Raw genomic sequence first — 23,979 nt, 5'->3', positions numbered from 1 at the left:
AAGCAGCAGAGGCAGCGGAGGCGCAGAGCCCTCGCTCGGTCTGGCTCGTGTCTACAAGAGAATCGAGCTGAGTAATCAGCCTCATTGATCCAGCTACTCGGTACATTGACTCTCTCTCCAGCTTCGTTCGTATTTGTACCGGCTCCTCGCATGCGTATACGTGACTGGTGTACGCGTGTGCATACCAAGATGTTCTCTGTATCGTCATGTACTGGGATCGTAGCGCGTTAATGCGCCCAACAAGATGCTATCAACGCGCTCCGCGTCCGTTTCTTCGCATAGCTGAGGATTGCGCGAATCACGGAAACAGTGTCAAACGTGATTATTAACCCCTTCTAACTCTAACGAGACACGTTAGCAGAGTCCCTAAAATCGACTCTATACTTCCTCAAATAGTTTGCTTAGTTGAACACGCTAGAACCTGAGTTCTGATTATAGAATCAGGGTTCGGATCGTATAAGAATGATATAGTTGATTACATGTCATTCAGAGATTACGGACGGAACATATGGGACGATCAGTAGAAGCAAGTGAATCTTTATTCGATCGCTTTTTATAATATTTTTCAAACAGTTTACGTGTGTGATTTATTTCTGACAATGAATTACAGACGTGAAGTTTTCACAATTTTCATTATCGCCTCACGTTTTACGATTTTATTTCTAACACATAACAACGTGCTAAGCTTTTAATTTCTGATTTCTAAGTACAGAACTAGAACTACGATAACTTTTTGCGAAAAGAATAGGTTATCTCTTCTCAGATACTACTACAAAACTGCAAGTATGACTAACACACTTAATGTAAATATGAAATGTGAAACAGATAAGGCTCTCGCTATATCTCTGTTACTATATAAAGTGTTTTGTTCTAAACTAGATCAATCCGTTGATTGAAAAAATTGTTTTCAATCAACGCCTCTGCAACTCCATTTATTTTTAGTTGTGCCTATCACAGCGTGGCTCTGTTGGTCGAAATCCAGCTAAAACTGTAGATCCACCTTCACGATTCTCTCACAGTTCTCACGATTATTACTCCCACATTTCTATACTTCAGTCGCAGTTCATGACTTCGCAGTCGATGCAACTTAAAACAAGAACAGAAACAGAAACATCGTCACCAAAAAAGAACTATACGAAAATTTTCTTGTAAAATTTGATTAAAATGCTCTGTTTTTACTGCGTAGTTTGTTTACACGCGTAAGGAATGCTGTTGATATGCACATCTTGTTAGAAGTAGATTATCCTCGACTATGCTTCCTAATTTATTCGATCAAATATCAAATAAATGTGAAAGTTCCGAAGTTGCAGCAAGATGCAAATTATCCATGGGATTGCAAATGGCCTTTGGGCCTCGGAATCGTGGCAACACCGTGAATTCCATTCTCTTCGGCTCATTACGCTTTCATTAACGACTCTGCATCGCGATCATTGTTAATTAACATTTTGTCAGGTTTAAGACGGTTCACGAGCCATATAGCGACAATTAATACGGTCGATTCCCATGCGCGAGATTACGATAGAATGGTGTGCTTGACATTGAGCTAGCGGAGTGAAGTAATAATTGAGATGACGAAGACATGCAGGTTCGCATGTGCGAGGTCCTCAGTAATTGAGGATCACGTGAGCAGCGCAATACGTGCCACGAATACGTTTTAATGTTCAATTACGATAATGCGTTCTTGGAATGATCGTTCGGTGGATTAATTTTTTAAACGATCACTTCTTAATTTATTATTTACAATCGAAGAGTGGCTGGAATTGCACTATCCTGTCGATATATTTTGAAAGTTAAAGTTAAAAAAAAAAAATGAAAATTCGAAAATTTTAATTAAGGATTTGAGACAGAAAACTTATGAAACATTTGCGATTTCGTTTCTAGTTCTAGAAATCATGTATAAAAATTGCGCTGCTCTAAGTAATTCAAAGAAGAGCAAGGTAAACGTCTAGAGCAGAACGAGCTAAGAAATAAACCGAGGCCATTTACGATGCACATGTTCGAAACTGCTGCTCGACAATCGCAATCACGTTCAAACAATCCCGACCCGTCGGCCATGTGACTGCAAAACGAGTAACAAGGCAATTTCTTAATGCCACAATGAGACACCTAATCGAATTCTCTGACTGAATCGAGCGGACCGCAATTGCAATAAAGAAACAAAATGATCCGAAAGGTTCAAAGAGTCACTTAGAAGGGCGAAAAGGAGAAGGAAAGGACGGGAAACGTAGAAAAGGGTAGAAAATTCCGACTGGAGGAACGGCTCTATCTCTTTCTCCCTTCCTCTCGTGTGTATCCTTTCCCTATCGTGTACTATCTAGCCTCCCTTCTCTACCTCGACCGTCTCAATGGCCGACTCTCTTCGTTACACCCAGATAAAGAAGTCAGAACAGCAGAGAGCCAAGGCATGAATCTCCCTCTCATTCTGCCTCCTTCCCCTCCCCCGATGCATCTTCCTTGCTTATCCACACCACTATCTTCCTTCAATTATTTCTCCTTTTCCTTTCTCCTTTTCCAGTTTCTTTTTCTGTTTATCGCGCTCCACTTCTTCGACTCTTCCCCGTATAATTCTCTCGGCCTGTACTTCGTCGAGGCTCTCTCCTGTGGAGCTTCTCGTTTCTCTAGCTTGTTCTCCTTTTCCTAGGTAAACCTGCTTTTAACGTTTCGTCGCATTTCAATGTGGACTCGCCGAGGGATAGAAACACAAGGGTTCTCACTATGGGGGGTGAGTGGTGGCCATTGACACTTCGAATCGGTGAAACAGAGAGAAAGAAGAGGAAAAAATTCTTCGGTGCGACTTTAATTTCTGAAGGAAATACAACGAGACGAAAAGACAGCTCAGCCGCGAACGCTTCCATTGTTCTTTAGGATACGCGTAACGATCGATGATAGACATTCAAAGAATAGGCCGTCTTTTATGTTCCTTCCGTTTCTTCGTTCGTTTATTTGCTAATCGATAAATTACTTTCGGCCAATCAAACTTCATTTTCGAAGAAAAATGAAAATAGATATTAAAAGGCGGAGTACGTAAGTGGTCGAATAACGCGTAGTAAGTGTCGACGAAATATTTTGAATTACTCTAAACTTTCTATTCTCCAAATTTTGGCAAAATTTCATTAGTTTTCAACCTAGAATTCGCAATAGAATATTGAAACAGTATTTAATCTAAAGTAGAAGTCAATTCTTAAATATCTTGAATGTACGTATCAATAGACTAGATAAGATAAGTTATACAATTCTTTAGGTCGAATAGATATGATTACGAAACTTTAAAATAAATACACTACGTCTAACGTATACGTGCAGCCATGATGCCCCTAATTTTATTTAGGCTGCAGTTTGCGACCTACTTTTGGATAGAATAATTCAACACTGTGCGATAATCAGAAAAAATTTCGTAACTCAAAATGCTGCTTAAATCGAATATTATGGTTTTACTAGTTTACACTTCGCTTCTTTCTTCCACTTTACAGCAAAATATAACGCATAAAATATACGTAAGACAAACAAAATTAAATTATTTAACAGATACATAGCACGTACATGTGTAACTAACTCATGAATTTTCAAATCGAATAATCTCCCTTGTAGATAAGACATTAACACTTGTACGTTCTTTCGTATGTACGATCCTAAGATAATATGTACAACGAATAATATATACCATTAAGCTAATTCCTTTAATCACAAGTGACGTAAATACCTGCCAATTTATCAATCAACAAAGACGAATGTAAAATTCACGCTATTGAAACGAATATAATAATTCCGCCAATCCATTCTTCCAATCTATTTAACAATTTAATCACCTCAGTCGCTCTCTTTACTCACTGCTAGTCGCTCTGATTCATCAGAAGCTTTGATCGAACAAACATAACAGCCGTTTGGACGACGTAGCTCGAAGAAAAGGCAAGAACGATTTCCGGTAGTCACGGGTTTCCCGTGTTTGAACGGGTTAACGCAACGCCGGAAAACTCATCGAATGCTAAAGAACTCGCGAGTCAGTGAAGAGAATCTTGTTCAGAAATAGAGACAATGGAAGAAATGCAGAGCGAGAACAGGTAGATCTTTAAAATTGTATCGCAAAACGCCAACCTCGCTAAATGCTGAATAGCATAGAAACGAGGGAACCAGAGACGTCAAGCGAGCTACGTGGCGTCCTGAAGGAAGAATGACCCATCCTGTCTACCTGCAGCCAGGTATGTATTTCCGTCCTAGTTGAAATACTTAAGGAAACGTGGCTCGCCCCCGGGAAACCATCGGCGAATTCAATGGCATCATTGTTGTGTGCGCATTTTATCACGTGTCTGCTACGAATTATTTATGAAATAGAGTCACAGATGTGCCCTCGACCAATTTACCAGAGATTCGTCCATGTTGCAGCGTGAAATGTAAATGAACCAGGAAAATGGCAAATAAATTATTGCCGTTCTTTTGCGACTGTGACGAATTTTAGAGAGAAGAGATCGTTTTCAGATAGCTTTTATAATTTATAGAATTTGAGAGATCTTCCCGCAGCTTTTCGAAATTTAAATTGGATTTTTGCGGAACTCCTGTTTTATGGCCACGCAAATGCCGATTGCTATTCATATGGAGTTCATATATATCGTGATTCCGTGAATTACCAACGGATTTAATTTCTAATTTGAATTCTAATTTATGCGTTTATCGGAGCTCGTTTCGATCATAGAAGTGTAATTGTACCTTGATCCAATTTCGATCTTTTTCTTTTTAATTATCCGTCAAATTTTTTTGATCGTCGATGAAATTTCACTCTTGAATGTTTCTTTAAAAAAAGAAGTACTTTATATAAAACACCCATCTGCAGCAAGATATGTTGTTCTACGAAGATTATTTAATACATTTATTTAATATTAAATTATTCTATCCTACAGAAAAACAAAATTTTGTGGTGAAAAAGGGATGTTTCGTGAATTTTAGAGATACATGACGTGCGTGCGCAAGCGCGTAATACTTTATGTTACGTTTTTTGTTTCATAGCGATAAAAAAGAAAGTTCTGCTCGGTTTTTGATTCGAAATTGTTTAGCTCGTTCACCCTCGATCGTTTGATCTCGAGAAGGTATAAGAACTGAGGAAAGACAAAGGGTGCGTTTAGCCTTGCTTGAGTGTTCTCTTAATGTGGCATAGTCACCCTTTTACGTTTAAAGTGGCAAGGGTGAAAACGACTTACAAATATCCAGGAACGATGCTCTTTTGTTCGTGCTTTTCACTCCCTCCTAGGATCATTCAAAACGCAATGCTTCTCAAGAGTCCTCGAACCATTCATTCATGTGAAACACACGTTGCGTTCAATTCGACGTTTCACTCGGATGTGTATCTCGAACAATGCAAGAATACCTTTTACTTGATACTATCCGATGCACTGTGTGGATGCAATATGCTGCTACATACGATACGGGAAACATTACGAACGGACAGAGGTAAACATAACCAGTGACGTTGTCAATAAAATATATTCGAAAAATTGATAGATTCAATACTAAAATCACGACTCTAAAGGTAATATTCCCTCCATATTTGCTGCAAAAAATATTTCCATTCGATTAATCTACATCCGGATTAACTTGTGTTATTGCATGTACATGTACATGATAAATATCGAAAGCAGCTTTCATTTTTATCTTCATATCCGAACGTACAAATCAATATAAAGATATGTCCTTTTTTATGCAAATAGATGAAATTAAAATGAATTTTATGGAATAGGTTGCAGTTTTTCTCCACCATACACATTCTACAAGTAAATATAGGAAAAGGAATGTTGCATTAAAACATACTAACAAATGTTTTATTGAAAAATTGTAACAAAGGTACGCGAAATATAACAACGGTTTGTTGTATTTCGTTCCATAAAGCGTACAAATGCATTGACGATATTTACGCTAACTCTGTCACAAAGTGTTGCCCAATCTTATAAATACAGAACCGACGTGTATAATATGTTTGCACATTTCAGTGGAAAAACTTGAATATATTTGAATATATTCCAAGTATGTATGTAATATGTTTGTACGTATGTTTGAGAGGGTAGACTATTATATTATTTGTTCAACGAGAAACGATATTCCCTGTAGAATAGAATATATTCGTGATGTGAATGAGAATTTACTGGATTATATTTTCTTTCTATTTTTATAAAGGAATTTTAACTAATTCTTAAGTTCACGACTATATGCTTCCATTCAGCAAAATCAAGTTATTGTTATATACACATCAATTAATGCAGACTGTCCTCATTGGCTTATTAATTGAAACGTAGCGTAGCATAAAGAAAAGAGGAATTTACCGTGGTCTCATAAAATAACGTACACTTTAAAGCCTTTTTCTTTCCTATTGCAATTTTTACAATTTAGATCCAGATTATGAAATTCCATTTTTCATAATCTTTTCTTAACCGGACTATCTCGAAATATCCTTTATAAATTTTTGTTAATTTAAAAGAAAAAAATGAACAACGAGAAGTGGAGTTCTATCTGTGTTGACTGAAATGAAATTCGTTTATTATATGAAAAACAAAACTAGCTTTACAGCTTAACACATTCGCTGGTAATTGCACTAAATGGCACTAAAATGACAACTGAACACCTACTTCATCGTCAAAAAGTCACGTAGAAGAATTTGAGAGGTGTTTCGATATATCTATGTATTGGTTTTCCATGGCGTGTCATAAACCTTGAGGTGTTCGAGCACGCTTCTCGCCGACAAACAGCCGGCAATCACAAATTCGAGACACGCGAAGATTCACCGGCGAAGAGTTTTAAGGCGCACCCCGAAAGTATAATCTCGCGCGACGGTAATCCAGTGAAATGTTGGGTTTCGTAAGATCGCCCTGGAAGATTGGCTTGAAAATCCAGACTTACACGAAAGGATCTATTCTCTGCGAAACTTCCTTACTTCTTTCAGCGAGAATGCGGCATGCCACCACGGATGAACAGCAAACGAACAAAGAAAAATCCCAGGTAACGTAATTCAAGACAAAACGAACTGAGCTACTTTCTTCATTCTCTTCCTATCCATGATCGAAAATCGATTCAAGGAAAATCGAGAAGGGACCAAATTGTTCCATCCTCTCGTTCAAGCGAGCTACGTTTGACGCTTTGCTGATGTTAGGTCATCGCGTACTAAGGTATGTGTAAAAACTATTTCAACGTTTCAGAGAGAAACGGCGTTAGATCGGGTAACGTGTGAAACCCTTGAAATTCTAGATTTATCGACCTTAAATTATACAACTCTTCGACTGATTTCTTCATCGAAATAAAATTCGCTTTAAGGTGTCTATTAAGATGTCTATCGGGAGAGATTTTTATATACGCACACACGCATATAATGAGATATAATATAATAAAACATGAAATGAGAATGACATATCGTATCGTACACAATTAAGGTTTATATCTGCTTATCGTCATCCGGTTTTCTAAATGAATTTTAGCTCCGTGTAGTCGAATACCCAGCTTAACGTTGTTTCAGAATTAACGGTATTTAATGCAATTGGCGCTTGGCCAATTGCGTTAAATCGATTACGCGGAAGCTTTCCGTGACGATAAAATAATGCGGAATGATGAATAAATATCACAGAAAAAACGAATATATCAAAAAATCATAAATAAATAGATATAGCTTTGAAATGGAAATTCTCCTATTACTAATGTAAGTATACGTATCTGTTATAGTGATAACGCAAAGTTCTTGAATTAAAATTCAACTTTAATGAAGTTATTTGTTACTAATTTTAAACAGGTCCTATATACAATAATTCCGTGATCTTCCTATCTTCAAGTCCGTGGAAGTTTTTGTTGCTAAATAGTAATACAGGAATTAATATGAGATTGCGAGGTCTAATCAAAGGGAACGATCTAATTAATGTTTATGTTATTTCAGTCGCGTAACGTCTTCCTTTCCAAAGTAACACCTCTAATTTCATTTGCCGCAACCGTTACCACGTGCAAAGAGGATTTAACAGCAAACCTTCTTTCGCGAGCAGGACTTCGAACACGATCTTATTGTTGCGAAAATAATCCTTTCGTCCGGAACTTTCAAGATACAAGTTACCATGGCAGAAGAGCTTCAAAACTCTTTCTACAAATCGCTTCCTCCCATTCACCTAGAATTTTTAAAATCGCGCTATAATAACCAGACCTTTTACCGTGAATATGTCGATAAAGTTCACTGAAAGAACTTGAATGGTCAAAAGTTCGGTAGAAATCTGACAACGCCTTAAAAGGAGAATCCGGTCGGCATGTAATTCGTTATCGTTTTTAAACAAGATAAAATCTACACGTGTGAGACTGTCCCTGTGCGTACAATCCTTCGTAGAGGGTAATTCCACAATTTTTATTCAATGCAAATATGTGCCAAGGGACGAGTATGTGATATTTGTTATACCGATATATTTGTCAACCTTAAAAATTATAGTTCGGGAGATTAAGCATTTTCTCCGAACAGACTATGCTCCCATACGAAAACTTGGCTACTTTAAAAGTTTATAGTCTCTGACTTTTTGAAACACTACAATTATTTGCGTAGCGTTTTGAAACACTACAATTATAGTTCGTGGGTTGTATTTTCTCCTAACAAAAATTTAAGAGACTCTCAGGGAAAGAGTTTACAAACTATTCACGCAAATCTGGACAGAATCGAAAAATAAGGAATATATTTTAGCTACGTATATACATTCGTAATTTCAAAGAATTACTCTATACCGCTACATGTCCTGATAAAATTACGCTCGATTCTGAAACGATGATATATATTTTCGAAACTTTAAATGCATCTACCTATAGCACAGATAGACCGTTCCTGTTCCCATTTTTTATCGTGTGACCTCGTTTCAGACACTCCCAACACAAACCTCTCTAAAATTTGTTATATTTCCATTGTTTAAAATTTTGTACGTGTACTAAAAAATAGAAAAATTTTAAATGGCAACAATAACGAGTTTATCACGCATGAAACATTGGATATATTTTTTGAAGCGGCGGGCATGCATCATAATGCTTGTTATTAAAACTTGAAATAACTTATAAAGAAAACAAAATTAATTCCTCGAAAAGACTTTTGAAAGCCACAAACGGAAATTAAAGTCTGACTTTCGGTAAAAAAAAATTAATTCGTAAAGATTATTTCAAGCGATGACGGTAAGATAAACTAGCTTTCCCGTTTTATGCAAAATAATCATAGCGTATCAGAAAATCAAAAACGAGAAGGAAAGAACACTGTGTAGAATGGAGAAGCAAGAGTATCTGACAATAAGTGAAAAGTACGCGCTACCGTTTCGATCAGTTCATCACCTAACAGACAATTTCTGTGATAGTTATTTGATCGATCGTCAATATCATTTTTATTAAAATCAATCGTCGCATATGTGGCTAAAAAGCTATTTACTCGTCACGCAATTTCAAAGGAATAGAAAATTACACGTTTATCGAAATAATTTTTATGTTAAGCACAATTGCTATCGAGTTTTATCTTTAACATAATGGGTTTCCAAAGTATAAGTTGTGCGAGCTTCACGACATATTCCACGTTATTTTACGTGATACACGCTTGGTTTCCTATTATGTATAATTACGGAACTCAGTTACGAAATCGCTAAAGCGAGGAACAATTGGTCGTCGTTAAGAACATGCCATATAATGCCGGAACGATAAATGCATGTAGTTATTTCCACGAAACTGCGAATTTTACTTGAATGAATAATATCGATAAAAAAAAGATGTATCTTTTATGAAATGACTAAGCTTTGGGCGACTGATAAACGATGCGTTGCATCAACAAAGGAAACGATGATCTTGTGCAAACGCTTTTAGGAATCCCCGTTATCACCACGGGTCGCAGTCTCCGTCCCCCATCTGCTCATGTAAATAGTAAGTACACAAGAAATGTGGTCATGTTATCTACAATCAGGCATATAAAGAAATTTAACTACTTACGAGTTATATTCCATCTCTTAAACATATACGTATTTAAAATGAACATTATTTCGATTAGTATATTAAAAATTTGTTCGTATCCCCGTGAATTAGCAAAATCAAGGAACAGTTTTCCTAAAAACAGAAGGGAATTTGGGTGCAGTAGCTATCGAAAAACACTTATCTTCCTTGCAAATTGGAGGAATAAAATTGGAAAAGTAGTGCAGTTTCGCGAATATCCCAATTTCCCACTTCATATTTCAAACAAGTAAAAAATTTAACTTGGAAGGTAAACCATCTGGCGGAAATTTAAGGGGACGCAAATTGCTCTTGAAAACACAACCGGTACGCAAGACACGGCGAACAAACCTGTGAACTCGTCGGCATGTATGCTAGCCAGTGTGTTTAGCAAAAATAAATAAATATACTCCATCACGCAGGTCACTAGAGTACATTGAAGTTAACGCAAGAGTAAGCATCAGCAAAATGAAATTTGCGGCAATATCGACGACGTGCGAAATAGATCAATTGAATCTGGAAGTTAACAGGTTTAAAAACAAGAACAAGCCAACGCTAATGACATCAATTACCTCTGCACCTTCTACTTAAGAAGAAAAAAGACGCGAGTTTCGTATCTCTTACCGCAGCAGTGAAATCTTTATTGGCATAAGAACGCAATAAATTATCGTATTACTTATCGTATTCCTTTTGAAACGACCATTGTGGAATTTTACGTGACAACATCGTACTCGATTATGTTTCTCAATCCGTACATTGTAATCGCAAATATTTTTATTTACAATTGTACTGTTTGGTGCGTATCAACCTTGCATCAGATGTATTCAATTCAGCGAAGCTATTACGCAATTCTTAGCGCATTTAACGCTCCCACAACCGGCTTCTATCTAATTAAAAACGAGATAAGTGGGAAAACCCGAATGAAACGATCGGCATGCAAGTAAATTTTCTTTGCTGCGCAAACAACGTTAAAAACGAGAAGCCATTGCCCGGGAAGATGCCTTGAAAGCGTGTTCAATTGTTCTAAGTGCAGTTCTAAGAATCAACTTTTGCACTGCCAATAGAACGCATGTCAGACGCAAACACGTCTCATCCAGAGATTAGTCGCGACAATAATTCACAGAAGAAACCATCTTAGTCGTAATGCTTATGAATTCGCATGCAATAGCTGGTTCGAATAAAATTTTCGTTTTAACGATCATATTTTCCCCTTTTTTGCACCACTTTTTTTTAAATGAAATAAGTGGAAGCTACGATTACAAAGCTGAAACAAAACTTAAACAACCGTTCAGTTTTAGTTCATTGGATGTTTTATTCCATTGAATCGCGTGGCGGATCAGGTTCATATTCCACGATTGAATGAGAACTGACGCGGAAAGCGAAGATAGGAAAGACGAGCTTCGATGAAAACTATTTAGGTAGAAATGTTTGTTCGAAGGTTAATTTCCGTCTTCGATGCTGACGCGAAACCAGTCGAAGCGATCTTCGCGTCATTTTAACGTGCAAAGACGCGAGAGCAATTAAGTTCCTGTAATTTACAACGAACGATAGCAATAACGATGGATAAAAAAAAAGAAAGGAAATATAATATTGATGCGCAAATTACTAAATTTCCAAATTAATAAACATTGATTCGTCAAACTTCCATCAACATCGCAATAACCCATAAAGTAGTTAAAAAATGACCTAGTTGTCCAGCCCCGTTTCCCAGAGATAAAAGTTACCTCGAAATAAAGCAGGATTTTTATTAAATGTGCAGGGATAATTCTACGCCCTCGTTTCGGCGCCGGGAGTTTCCTTATTAGGATACTACGAATACAAACATTTTTATCCTTTAAAAATTTTATCCCGCAAAGAGTTTCAAAAACGGCGAGCGGAAATGTTTTGCGAGAATTTGTAGCCTTCCTTTTTAAATAAAGAATTACATTTAAGCCTATGATATTATCATGTATACCCTGTTTCTTTATTTTCTTTCTTTTCCTTTCAAACGAATATTAGCACATCGTTTCATCTCAAACAATCATCATCACTCATTTTTGGTCAAAATTTAAATCAGATACATTCCCTCTTGCTGTTATAATTTAATATCTTCGAGTGTGGAACACGACCAATTGAAATTATATCATGACATTTCAGCATAAAAATAATGTAAAAGATTACACGTATCGACATTTTTTCATACTTTTCAGAAATTTAAGACGTTGTTTAACGATAGGGAAACAAGATCATGTCGAAAATACCTTCAAGCGCGTAACAGGGTAAAATTTCCTTTAACTCTAAAAATAATAATTACCTATTTTGAACAAAAAAACTAACAATCAACGTAAAATATATGCTTTCGTTTTTTCCCAAAATACAAAGGAAACATTGAAACATCTACGCCTCGTTTACAAAAGATTGTTTAATATTATCTCAAATGCAGGAAATGCTGAACAAATATCTTCGTGTAAAATGTTGAAAATATGTAAAATATTTAAAGTAAACTACCGACAAGAAACTAGCAAATTCTCACCGTGATAGTTTACAAACAGTTTCATAGAATATAACGCAAATTACGCGAACGCAGAGAAGTATCAAAATTACAGTCAAATATTCTCGGATCCTTTTTGAAGGAACCTAGGAATGTTCGTTCCTCTTCAACGAGTCAGAGCCAAGCTCGATATTACACGTCACGGGAAAAGATGAGCCTCGCATGATTGAGCCCACCCACCTCACAGAAATTTCTCACTTTGATCGCGAAACCACGAAAAATTTTCTGGCCGTGATATCAAGGTCGATTTGGTATTCCGGAGAACCAATCTATCCACAGAAATAAACATCAATCCGTCGTACTATCCGAGAAATCGATAACAAACCGAAACGGCGATCGCAAAACGATAGAAATACAATTTGAACGCAACGCATATCTGCTTACACGACGGTAAGAAAGTTGCGACGATTGGAAAGAAATTGAGCAACTTTACTTGTCCTTGCAGATAAAGCAAGCAGAAAATTCCGCTAAAACGACTTCCTTGTATTTTTTTCATTTTTGAATTATTATCCAGGTAATTGTTGCGAATATTTCAAAAGCTTTCATATCCTACATAGCACATAGTGTAAGCGTAATAAAATTATGAATAATTTGTTTTTGAAAAATTCCTTCTCCCTCGATTCATAGAGATTGTTAATTATAAAGCAGAGATAAGAGAACTTTCGACGATGGCTGTTTCAATGTTTTCAAGTGGTTACACAAAGAGAGATCTTTGATGCGCATTCCGAAGGACTTTGCTTATTACCTCCTTCACTTTGCTTCATTTTATATAATACAGTTCTTAAATAACGATCGCTGAAAAGACACGATCGCTGCATCATTCGAGACGGACTAATTGTCCATGTCAGAAAACTTACGGATGAACTCGAATCGGCAACTAACAGAAGAATTTAGCATTTAGGGTTTGCAGCGATTTTAGATTTCGAGGAAATTGATACTTTGCGACAAGGGTCATATTATATTTGCTCATCAAACAGTCGTCGGGTTAATTATATCCATCGTATTAATAATAAAAGCTAAGCATGATACTCTGAACAGTTACAAATTAGCATACGTTCCAACGGTTGTTTGAAAGCCAACGCAAAAGTCGCAAATATAAGAAACTTCGTCAAGAAACCGAATCATGCGTTTCAGATCAAACATGCAATGCAACACTATGCCTTCACCTTTGTATCCAAAATTATTCTTGACACTTGACTGTCTTGTCTATGAATGATTCTCAATGATTACAAAACGTTTCAAGAGGAATTACAACACAATCTTCCTTTTCGACAATGCTAATATTGAGTTAGAGTGCGATCGAAAGAGAAAAACCTGCGTATTTTCCCGATTTGCGCAATCACAGCTGTATTTTACACAATACGTACAATATCAATAACGCTTGCGCGTTTATACGTTACGTTCCTAGTTATGTGGCACATTTTTTGTCAATCACACGTTAACAAAAAATTAAAAATATTGTATAATATAATATTGTATACTATCGCATAATTTATATCCATGATATGCAAAGTTGTTCTACGAATGCGAATAATTCGAAGATACATGAGGCGATGTAATACTGACATTAGTTTCAATAGAATTCCAGATACTTGCAGCGTGAAATAAACAAGAAATAGTTGTTTGTTAAACTGTGGTTTTTGGCATTACTGTCAGTAAGTTAATGCATTTTTGATGCATTTTCAATGCCATCGTTTAATTTATATTAGCCCATATAAATCATATTATCTAGTAGCTTAAGATTAAGAGTGAAATTTTAGCATCTTGAACTATTCAGAGATAGTGCAACAAAGTAAATGAAAAAATTAATAAATCGCGTATCGTATCTCTTCCATAATCTTCGAATTACCGCGAAAAGTATTTCGAGGAAAAAACGCGGGGTATGCTCCTACCTTATCGAGATATTGAAATCCATGTTCCCGTGCGACCTGCTTGGCGACTTCCGCTCCTCCTTCGATATGCACTGCCCATTGATTCGTATAGGCTGCCACTCGTCCACCAAGAGTCACCAACGCGACGATGGCCAGTCCGAAGATCTTCCGCGGGCACATGATAGCTCTGCCTCTCGACTGCAACTGTTACCACTAGCGGCTCCAGTTTCACACTCAACACTATTATTCACTATCCACTAAAACAGCCGCTGCTACCGGCGGAGGAGGCAACGGAGATAACAAGAACAAGAACAACGACAACAAACAACGGCACCAGCACTGCCACCACGAACAACACGGCTCACTTATCTATCTATCGCACGCACGATAGAAATAAACGTCTTTTAGCGAATTGTTCAAAGGCAAGCGATAATAGACTGGATGATAGCGAAGGTGAAGAACAGAGAGACACATAAGAGGGAAAGAGAGAAAACGGGAAAAGGTGAAATATGACACTATAGCTGGCACCTGCTGACCGTCTACGGCCAACTGAACTGCCAGCGGACTATGTTACTCGTTAAGTAGCCTCCGCACTTGCGAACCGATGACTACCGACTTTCTGTTGTTCTTCTTCCCTCTACTTCCCCGTCGTCGTCGTCATCGGTGTCGTCGATGGTTGTCGTCGTCGTCGTCGTCGTTTCGTCGTTCCCTCGTCGGTGACGTTGCTGCCACTGTCGCCGCTTTCGCTCAACGACGAACAGCGGTAGGTGGGGCGATCGTCAAGTCATGTGGCTGTTAGTGGGGAAATCGACGTGATTCTTGTGATACCGATAATCGTAAACGTGTACGGTACACGTGGCTGTCCTCCGAATCAAGGGCGACGTACGTAGAATCGGTGAGGTCCGCGTTTATCGTCCACTTTGTCCTCATCCGCCTCGCGGATGCGGACACAACCTCCGTAGTATGTGCCCACTTACCTTCGATGTACGATTAACAAACAAAAACAAACCCACCAATCACTTCGTTTCCCTCTCCGCTTCGAGATTATCCGAACTAGCCTTTTTTTATTCCCCCGCTCTGTTCGAAACTTTTTGATTACGTGGATCGGCAGCGACCTTCAACAAACTGTTATTCCAAACGTTGCCGCTCGTCCCCCCGTTCCCGCGTTCCTGTCCGCTTCTCGCTTCTTCTATCTCGCGAAACTCCAACGTGGGACTCCAATGTGCTGGTAACTCTCCCTCTCTCCAATCTCTCTTTTTCTCTTTCTCTCTTTTACTCGAACTCGATGATGGATGAGTGGAGTACGAAGAAACTTCGTAGAGAAGACGAAGCGATTTCAGCCGTAAACGAACAGCATTTGGGAATGAGACGATGGAAACGGAATATCTAGAAATGTATCAGTTACAGACAAGATTATCGTACGGTGAACCACGCGGAGGAAACGCACTTAGACACCGGCCATCCGGTCCCCATACGATGGCAAGACAGTCCTCCGACAGCAGTAGCCAAATGGTTGGCCAGCCATTCAGACGTGGCAGGCAGTTATCGACCGAAAAGTCGGTCGATTCACGTCATCGACCGTTGCATCCTCGCTGCTAGCTGCATACCTAGGAAAATTTGTCGATGACGTAGCCTCGTGCTTGGTTCTCTGTCCCTCTTTCTCTCTCTCTCTCTCTCTCTCTCTCTTTTGCTCTTCTTTTCTTCGTGCACCGCTTAACTCATCCTCCGCCTGTCACTAACCAAATTCGGATCTGAAAATCGTTTCGGCAATTCAGATATTTCAATAAACGAGAACGACGAAAGTAAGAACATAATTAACTACAACAAACAATTTTTATCAGTAAAATACTACAACGAAGTAGAAGAATATTAAGGAAAATAGGAGCTGCAAGTAATGCGGGGAGATACTGACCAATACCTAGAGAGGTTGCATATTTCCACGCGTATGATCTTTTATACCTTCTATCGTTAATGCATTTAATAATATTTTTGTAGAGATCTTGAGTGTTAAATTATGTAGGTATTCACAGATATCGTATGTCCGAAAACAATTTGAGCGTAATCGAAAACAATTTCCAAATGGACCAGTCACTTGTTCCACGAGGCACAATTACTCCGAGGACGAAATACGCCAAGTCATTTGCCTTTCCATTTCCCTTACGGAAAATTACGTATTCTCGTAAAATTGCACCAGCCACGATCAAGGTTTAAATTACGGTTCAGTGAGGTAAAGAGAATAACTAAGACATCGATGTAAAACCATTGTTTGCATATCAATGAAGACTTAACTGATGTCCAACGATCAGCGCCTATCTCTCAGATTACATTTTAATGGTTACGGTTTTACGTGCGACGTTAAACTATCTGGTTACATTATTTCCATAGTTTTATCCAATTACAACAAATTATCCAACGACCGCCAAGCTTACCGCGAATTAACAAACTTTGCGCCGCGTATTTTTGAGAATGAAGTTGTCGGTCGGTTTTTAGCGATTGCTTTTTCCAACTATCGCGTTTCCAACGGTCACGTATACGTAACTTGCATCATCCTTATGGGAGAGGAGTGCTCGAACGAATGAGATTTTCAAATGAAAAGAAACAGGATCGATAGATGTCGGAATGGTTACACAGCATACCGGGAAAAATGCATTCAGTGTGTAACTCGCCCTAATTTCCTTCGTACGAGAGATTTACTAAGGAAATGTGAATTTTCCTTTTCTTTTTCCCTTAACGAGCTTCAATAGCCACCGATGTGTTTGGAACTCTTAAGAAGAGAACTATTGCTGCTATTTCCTTTGTATTTTTATATGTCCTTCGGAAAAAAATTGCACTTTCCATTGACCACATTTAAAACACTACCAATGCGAAAGAACAACTTATAATGCAGCTGTTGAAATGCATTAAAAAATTCGGATAAGATTAATAATAACACTGTCATAATAACTTTGTTTCTTTGAAGAGTATTGTGAGAGAAATACTTTGTAAAAGTAATTTAAAAGATACAGAAAGCTTTTTATATAAAAAATATATAAAATAATAACATAAATTTATATATTAATTAATAATGTAAAGGTACATTGTTTATGTTTATAGGATATTTTTTTAAATATTGCAAGGAAAAAATATAAGAGGAATTTAGAGTTGCTATTAAAATCACGTGGGAAAAAAACTTGAACAATCAAGTTGCATGAGAAGTATAGAAACACGCATCAGTCGTCCCGGACAGCTACGATTTCTTGGAACGAGAACCGCGTTCCCTGAGGAAATTGTACTTCTGGTGTAACACTGATCCCAATTTCTCTTTTTGGGGTAAGCTTTTATACGATGCAACATAAATTTTCGTTGACGTCATACATTTTCTTGTATACAATGTTCAACGAGTATGATAAACTACTGCGAAATTAAAATTTCCATTTAGAAAAAATTCGAAATTCAAACATCTACGTAACTGTCTCTATTCAATATCTCTTATTTTAAATCAACAGTATCGATAATATGTAATCGAACCGATAGTAATTCATCCTTAGTAAAAATTAAAACATTGAAATTCAAATCCATTCTTTGAAAATTGTATTTTTTTTTTTTTTTTGTGAAAGAATAAATACACTGTAGCATTGATATTCGATATTCCCTTTAAACATACTTCACATCATTCCACGATCTGCGCATATCTCAATTGCCAATTAGTCGAATCAGCTTGCTTTTTACTGAGCAAATTGAAGTTCGAATTTCTATTGAATATTTCTCTAGTTAAAATTGCAATTGATCCGTTTGTATATTCCACGGCAAAGGATAGAGAAGATAAATCTTCGACTTATTTAGAAATGTAAATAATTGAAAAATATCTAAATCGAACGCAAGTTGAAAAACAATATTTGTAAATTGATAAAATTAGGAAACATATTCAAGATAGCGTGGTACAGTAGAAAGAAGTTGAAACACACAATGTTCTATTCGCAACTAATATTTCTCGCAAATGTCCACGATCCTGCGAGGATTCGGTATTCGAGTCGTACCGTTTCCAGCAATTCTACGGTTTCAAAGGACGAAATGGAAACGACTATCGCGCCGTATTATCGATGCATTTTAAAGGTCGCTAGGTTTCGTGAAAAAGAGCTCGATTTTCAAGCTGCGGTTCGCCTGGTTACAATTCGATAGAACGTTTACACCACGATCAAGTGAAATTGCGTTTGTGATATTCGTTCCCCTTGAGTCAGTAAATTTTAAAGGTCTATTTTAAACATGGAAATACGGAGCACAGATTGCAACTAGTACAAACATTTTCCTCGCATAGCGGCCTTATACCTAGAGGCTGACTCTTGATAAACAGCGAAAATAGAAGTCCTATTCTTCCCCTTTCATTTACGTTCCGTCTAACAATGGTTTTACAAGATCCTATCGATTATGAATTAATTTTTTGAATAAATAAATCTGATAGAAATTGGATAGAAATTTTTAATTCAAATGGCAGCCGGAAGTTTTTGAAATAATTGCGCAGCTGACGTAACGCTTATTGTTGGCTTTGAATAAAACTGTTTTTCGCATACTTGTCCTGAATTCTACTCGACTATATAGCATGCAGAGAAGAATCGTAAAGAAAAACTGAAGATTCGCATTATCGTCACGTTCGAGCGACGTTCCAGACGATTCAACTTCCGGGGAGAGGATATTGGTGGCCCTACAAATACACAACTTCGTGAAAGCTCTATTTTATGTCCGAAACAGGTTACATTTCCTCCCTATTTCGCTTCTGCTATTTCATCCACCAATATGAAAATGTAATTTTATTTCGTCAGAATAAAACAGCCAGTTTTTCTCTTGATTAAAATCAGAAAACGAAACGAAAATATAACTTTTTATTTCGTGAAAATAAACCAGCCAGCTCTTAAAAAACCAATCATGAACAAAATTGATTCTTTGTTCGAAAGAATCGAATAAGATTCTCGTTACCGACAAATTTCAATTTTTACTTAGAACAAATAAGTTGAAAAATTCCTGGAAATTAGACAATTAAACTTAAACATCTATACACGCGCGTTACTTATGCTTCTACACGCAGCGACCAGATATCCATTCAGAAAATTGTTAAAATATGAATTACCCCAAAAAATGCATAAGCGATTCACTCGATGCCGAATACATACATAAAGGTTAAGGTCGATGCTAACGATTGAAAATTCGAATTACTATATCTCCGATCATCGATTTTGGCAATGATATATCTCAAATACAACGGTATCTACACTCTAATATACATACATATACATTGTTCTCGAGGGACACAGTCATACTCAAATCAATACTCGCATCTTCTTAAAGTTCGAACACAAAGATTTTCTACGTAATTTCACTTCTCTCTTTTCGTATTAACGCTCAAAAGTATCCGAATACTTACTTGCTATCTTTGTTAATTTTATTCTTCATGATCAACTTCATAAGAAGGTAATCAGTAGAACATCTAATTTACCAGTAATTTACACATTTCCAAAAAAAAAACTGCATATACCGCTAGTATACACATAATTTCACAGAAGTGTTTGAATACGAATAAAAGTATATATCTTAGCAAGAAAAGGAAGAAGTTTCTCTGAAAACTCTAAGTCTAATTCAATTATCGTTTCCAAGCGTTCTTCTTTTTTCTTTTTCATCCTGTATCTCTGCCTCCATTTACAATTACTATCCGTGATCGCTAATCCGCTAATCCGCTAATCCGAACCTCTGTCCACGTAAGAATTATGAAAATTACCGCGCTATGAGAGCTGACCTGGCCAAGTATCACGGCATTACGGGCTCAAAGAAGGAAGAAGCGAGCAGCAGACTTCCGGAAAAAAGAGTCCGCGATGCATTGGCTAGCTAGCGGTCCACTGGAACATCTACTTCATGCCCCGAGGAAATTGCATTCTGCGGTCTTCCTCCTCCACTTCCGCAGTGGGTGCTCCAGTGATAAAGAGAGAATAAGAGCGGCTGATGTGGTAGAGGACAGCGTCAGAGAAGTGAATCAAATTTAAGCCGACTCCCTCTCCGCTTTCGTCTCTTTCGTTCTATCTTCGACCCTTCGTTATTATCGCTTCGTCTTTCGTTCTGACCACGCCACTGTTACCCACCATTTTCCTCCGCCGCCCTTTCCTTTTCTCCCTTTTTTAATTTTCAAACAAAGTACGCGAAAGCCTTTCTACTCGCAGTGGAAACTGTTCGAACGGTCCACTGTCGCGTCGCATCGACCTGGCAACCAGCAAATGGAAAGAAGAGCCGAACGCATACACATGCCATGCCAACTAAATGGAAACGGACCAGGCTGAACCTCTTTGCCAGGTAATAATCGGCGACCTTTGCCCCTCAACGAGCCTCTGCCTACCTGCCTGCTACGTGACCGAGTTCTCTTTCTCCAAAGAGCACCGATTTTTACGCACGGTCGATGTGTATCAGCCGGCGGTTACGACAAGGAAGCTGGCTGCAGTTACAGTTCACAAAAATTTCTCTAGCACGACAAAGGTACGCATCGGAAATAGGGATAAAGGCATAGATCGATGGTTCAATCCCCTACTGCAATTGAGAAATTCTTGGTTTTCGACAAGGTGGTCCTAACATATTGTGGATAAATGACGAGGTATTTAGACTTTCATATCCTACCACTAACGACTATTGGTGAGACATATTTTCTCTTTGCGTATCAAGAGCAGTTGTTACTCGATAACAAGTGATAACAGTCACATGGTTTGTTTTGTGAATTAATTTTTCAAATCTTACTGTCCTGAATTCAAACTTAATGATACTGGCAAAAGAATTAAGAAGATTACAGAAATATTTACGAGAATTTTAAGCTCTTTTTTATATAATTATATGTACATACAAATAGAAACAATACTAAATCGTGTATTTCTTGGTAATAAATAATGCATGGATTGTAGATTCATGATACTTGTTAAATATATTTTCCAAAAATAAACGAATAAGTACATTCCAAAACATATTTTTTGAATCCTATAATTCCTTAAAATTCTCATATGATATGTTTTGTGTGTAAACACTAGTCAATACACGTATGACAGGAATATTGTGTAACATATTCTGTGACTCAATTATAAAACGACAAATCAAAAACTTCATATGAATAACCTCTTCGCTTGAAATATGCAAACTCTCGTTCAATGTTTTCAAACATTCAAATATGCCTGCTATGTTTTGCAACTGTTCTTCGGTACATCACATATGTATAAGTACAGATACAAACAGTTTAAAATAAAAGTGACATGTAACGCAACATACCAATCGATAACAAAGGGATCAACCACTAAAAACTCCAAATATATTTTAAAATCCACCGTTGAATAGCAGATAACTTTCTTACGTGTTTCGAACAGACTAATTGTGAGTCGAAAAGACTAGAATATTTAATGTGAAGAAAAATAAATACCTTTAATGCGTCGACACTTTAAAAATTTTCCGAGTGACGCCTAGTTATGCAATGTTGATTATCGCGGACAAAAGGAATGGCAACGAACCGAGGCATGCAAGGGCCTTTCTCGTAACAGGAAATACTCGGGGTCACGGACTGCCATGAAGTTTATACCGGTGTAGTTCTCGTGCAACGAGAACACGAGACGCGCAGAAAACCGGCTCGTTCGACTCACTCGTTAAGATAACACGACTCTATACTCCAAGTATAATTCGTGCGACACGAGACCAAATAAAAATTCAAACTATTACTTTATCGAAAAAAAGAAGCGCGGTACGGACAATGGCCGATCTCTAATTGACAATAATCGTGCGCAGTGCTTTACCACGCAGCGTCACTTTATTAGTTTCGATAATCGCAACCGCGATATCGAACCGCACGATTGAGATCGTGTTTCCTCCATGAAACATTGAAACACGACGTTTGAAAGTCAAACACGGTTGTCGAATAATCGTCGTCTCTATAGAGATAACATTACAATAAGAATCGGAAGATCATCCACTCTAGTACGACTTGAAATACGGCCGAGGAAACGTACTGGCTGCTCGCCGTGGCGGAAATAAAAAAAAAACGTAAACAAACCTGTCCGCGTGTCGACGCGAGCCACGTAATAGACGCCATTGGTCTGCATCGTTTTATATATTTAAACGCACGAAGAAATCATCGTGCGATTAAAACTGTACGTTCGCGGAATCGTGGAGAAGAATGGGTTGGAAACGAGACACGACTGCACGTGGGCAGAAGCACGCCCATCCCGCCACCGGGAAGCAGCGAAAAACGACATTCGCGCAGCAAAGCTGTCAAGATACGTTCCCGTATCGTGGAAAGATGAACGCGACAAAATTGCACGCGTATACATAGTGCGTACGTGCGCGCACAGTCAGTTATACATATCGCAAGACGAGCTGCTAGTTGCACGACACCATCTCAAGGTAACAGTCCCCGGACACGCGTTTCGATACCAAAACGAGGAATTTACGGAGTATCGCTAGGACTGACAGTTAGCGAGGATGTTTATTAATAGATTTCACTCACGATTTCAGCTGGTATTCCTGTAGCTTTCCTTCAATCGAATCGGGGACTGTGCATCTGGTGCTATTGGTCTCCGCGGTTGTCGTGGAACCGTCGATGTCGATATACGGTCTCGTCGTGCACGGAGAGATACTCCAATCGAAGCGAGGAATGCGGAAGATGGAGAAACGGGGATAGCACCGCACAGTTGCACAGCCTGGGAAACACGCCTCTCGTACCGTCAAACGGGAATGATCCACGATTAGTTGCCACGAAACGGAACTGAATCCACGATCGTGACACGTGTAACGTGTATGTAGAACAAACCGCGTGCAGTCTTTATACCGTGTCACCGTCGACGCGCGAATGTTGGATCGTACAACGTCATTCCTCGTTGCGATCTCATCCCCACGACGAAGCACGACTGACTGACGGCTCGGTCCGCCAGTCCGTTCCGATCTTCCCCTACCAGCGACAACTTCCTCTCCGCATCTCCCCCTCTGCATCCCCACTCGCCGACTGGCTTCTCCCGCCGTCGTAACTCGCAGCCCCGCGCGTCCCAGTCACCCGCAGCGACGTTCAGTCACTCGGCAACCGCCTGTCCGTGTACTTCTCTTTCTCTTTTCTCCTTTCCGTATCCGTCCCATGAAACCGAGCGAGAGAGCCATGGACACGGCGCGAAAGGTTGAGGAGGCTACCAGTGTCGTCGTAATGTTACGGGTGTACCCGTTAGCCGCTCGCATCTCTCCCTTTATCTCTTATATCTATATATCTTATATCTATATATATATCTTATCGTTTTATATATGGGGCTTATATTTTATTCAAATAAGAGCTAATAGTTGTTAATTAATGAAATAAAATATAATACAATGTTAATCAATTTCAAGTAAGAATCATAATATATATAATAGTTAGTAACTAAGAATTATTCGAGAGGTCATTAAACCTGCAATGTAAGGAAAGGAAGCACACCGAATGAACTCATTGGTTGCAACTGTTTTTGGTAACTGTAGGAGAAAACGTTGTACAATAAAATGCATCTAAAAATATACAGGTTGGTACGCCAAAATGAAGGAATCTTTACAAGTATCGATACTAGCCTGTTACGTCTAGATTTTGTAACAGTTCTTATCACAATTGAAATCTAACTTTTTATATTT

At 38.1% G+C, this 23,979-nt stretch overlaps 1 protein-coding gene across 3 annotated transcripts in view; it reads right to left on the bottom strand.

The window, feature by feature from the left end:
• LOC117243415 (furin-like protease 1) overlaps positions 1-23,252 on the bottom strand; it is a 231,742-nt gene extending 208,490 nt beyond the window's left edge. For 2 of the 3 annotated variants that reach the window (XM_033510883.1, XM_033510882.1), the window contains exons 1-2: positions 22,841-23,252; positions 14,371-16,100 (exon numbers count right to left, since the gene is read on the bottom strand). In XM_033510883.1, the coding sequence (XP_033366774.1) occupies positions 14,371-14,529 (159 nt within the window). In that variant the 5' untranslated portion in view covers positions 14,530-16,100; positions 22,841-23,252. The remainder of the gene's footprint in view (positions 1-14,370; positions 16,101-22,840) is intronic. The other variant, XM_033510884.1, reaches the window with a different exon arrangement.
• Between the last annotated feature and the right edge of the window lie 727 nt (positions 23,253-23,979).

The sequence above is a fragment of the Bombus vosnesenskii genome, unplaced genomic scaffold (genome assembly GCF_011952255.1).
Source record: "Bombus vosnesenskii isolate JDL3184/JDL3185 unplaced genomic scaffold, Bvos_JDL3184-5_v1.1 scf7180000013265, whole genome shotgun sequence".
Classification (NCBI taxonomy): domain Eukaryota; kingdom Metazoa; phylum Arthropoda; class Insecta; order Hymenoptera; family Apidae; genus Bombus; species Bombus vosnesenskii.
Note: the sequence above shows the minus strand (reverse complement) of the source record. Positions and strands in the feature narration are given on the sequence as shown.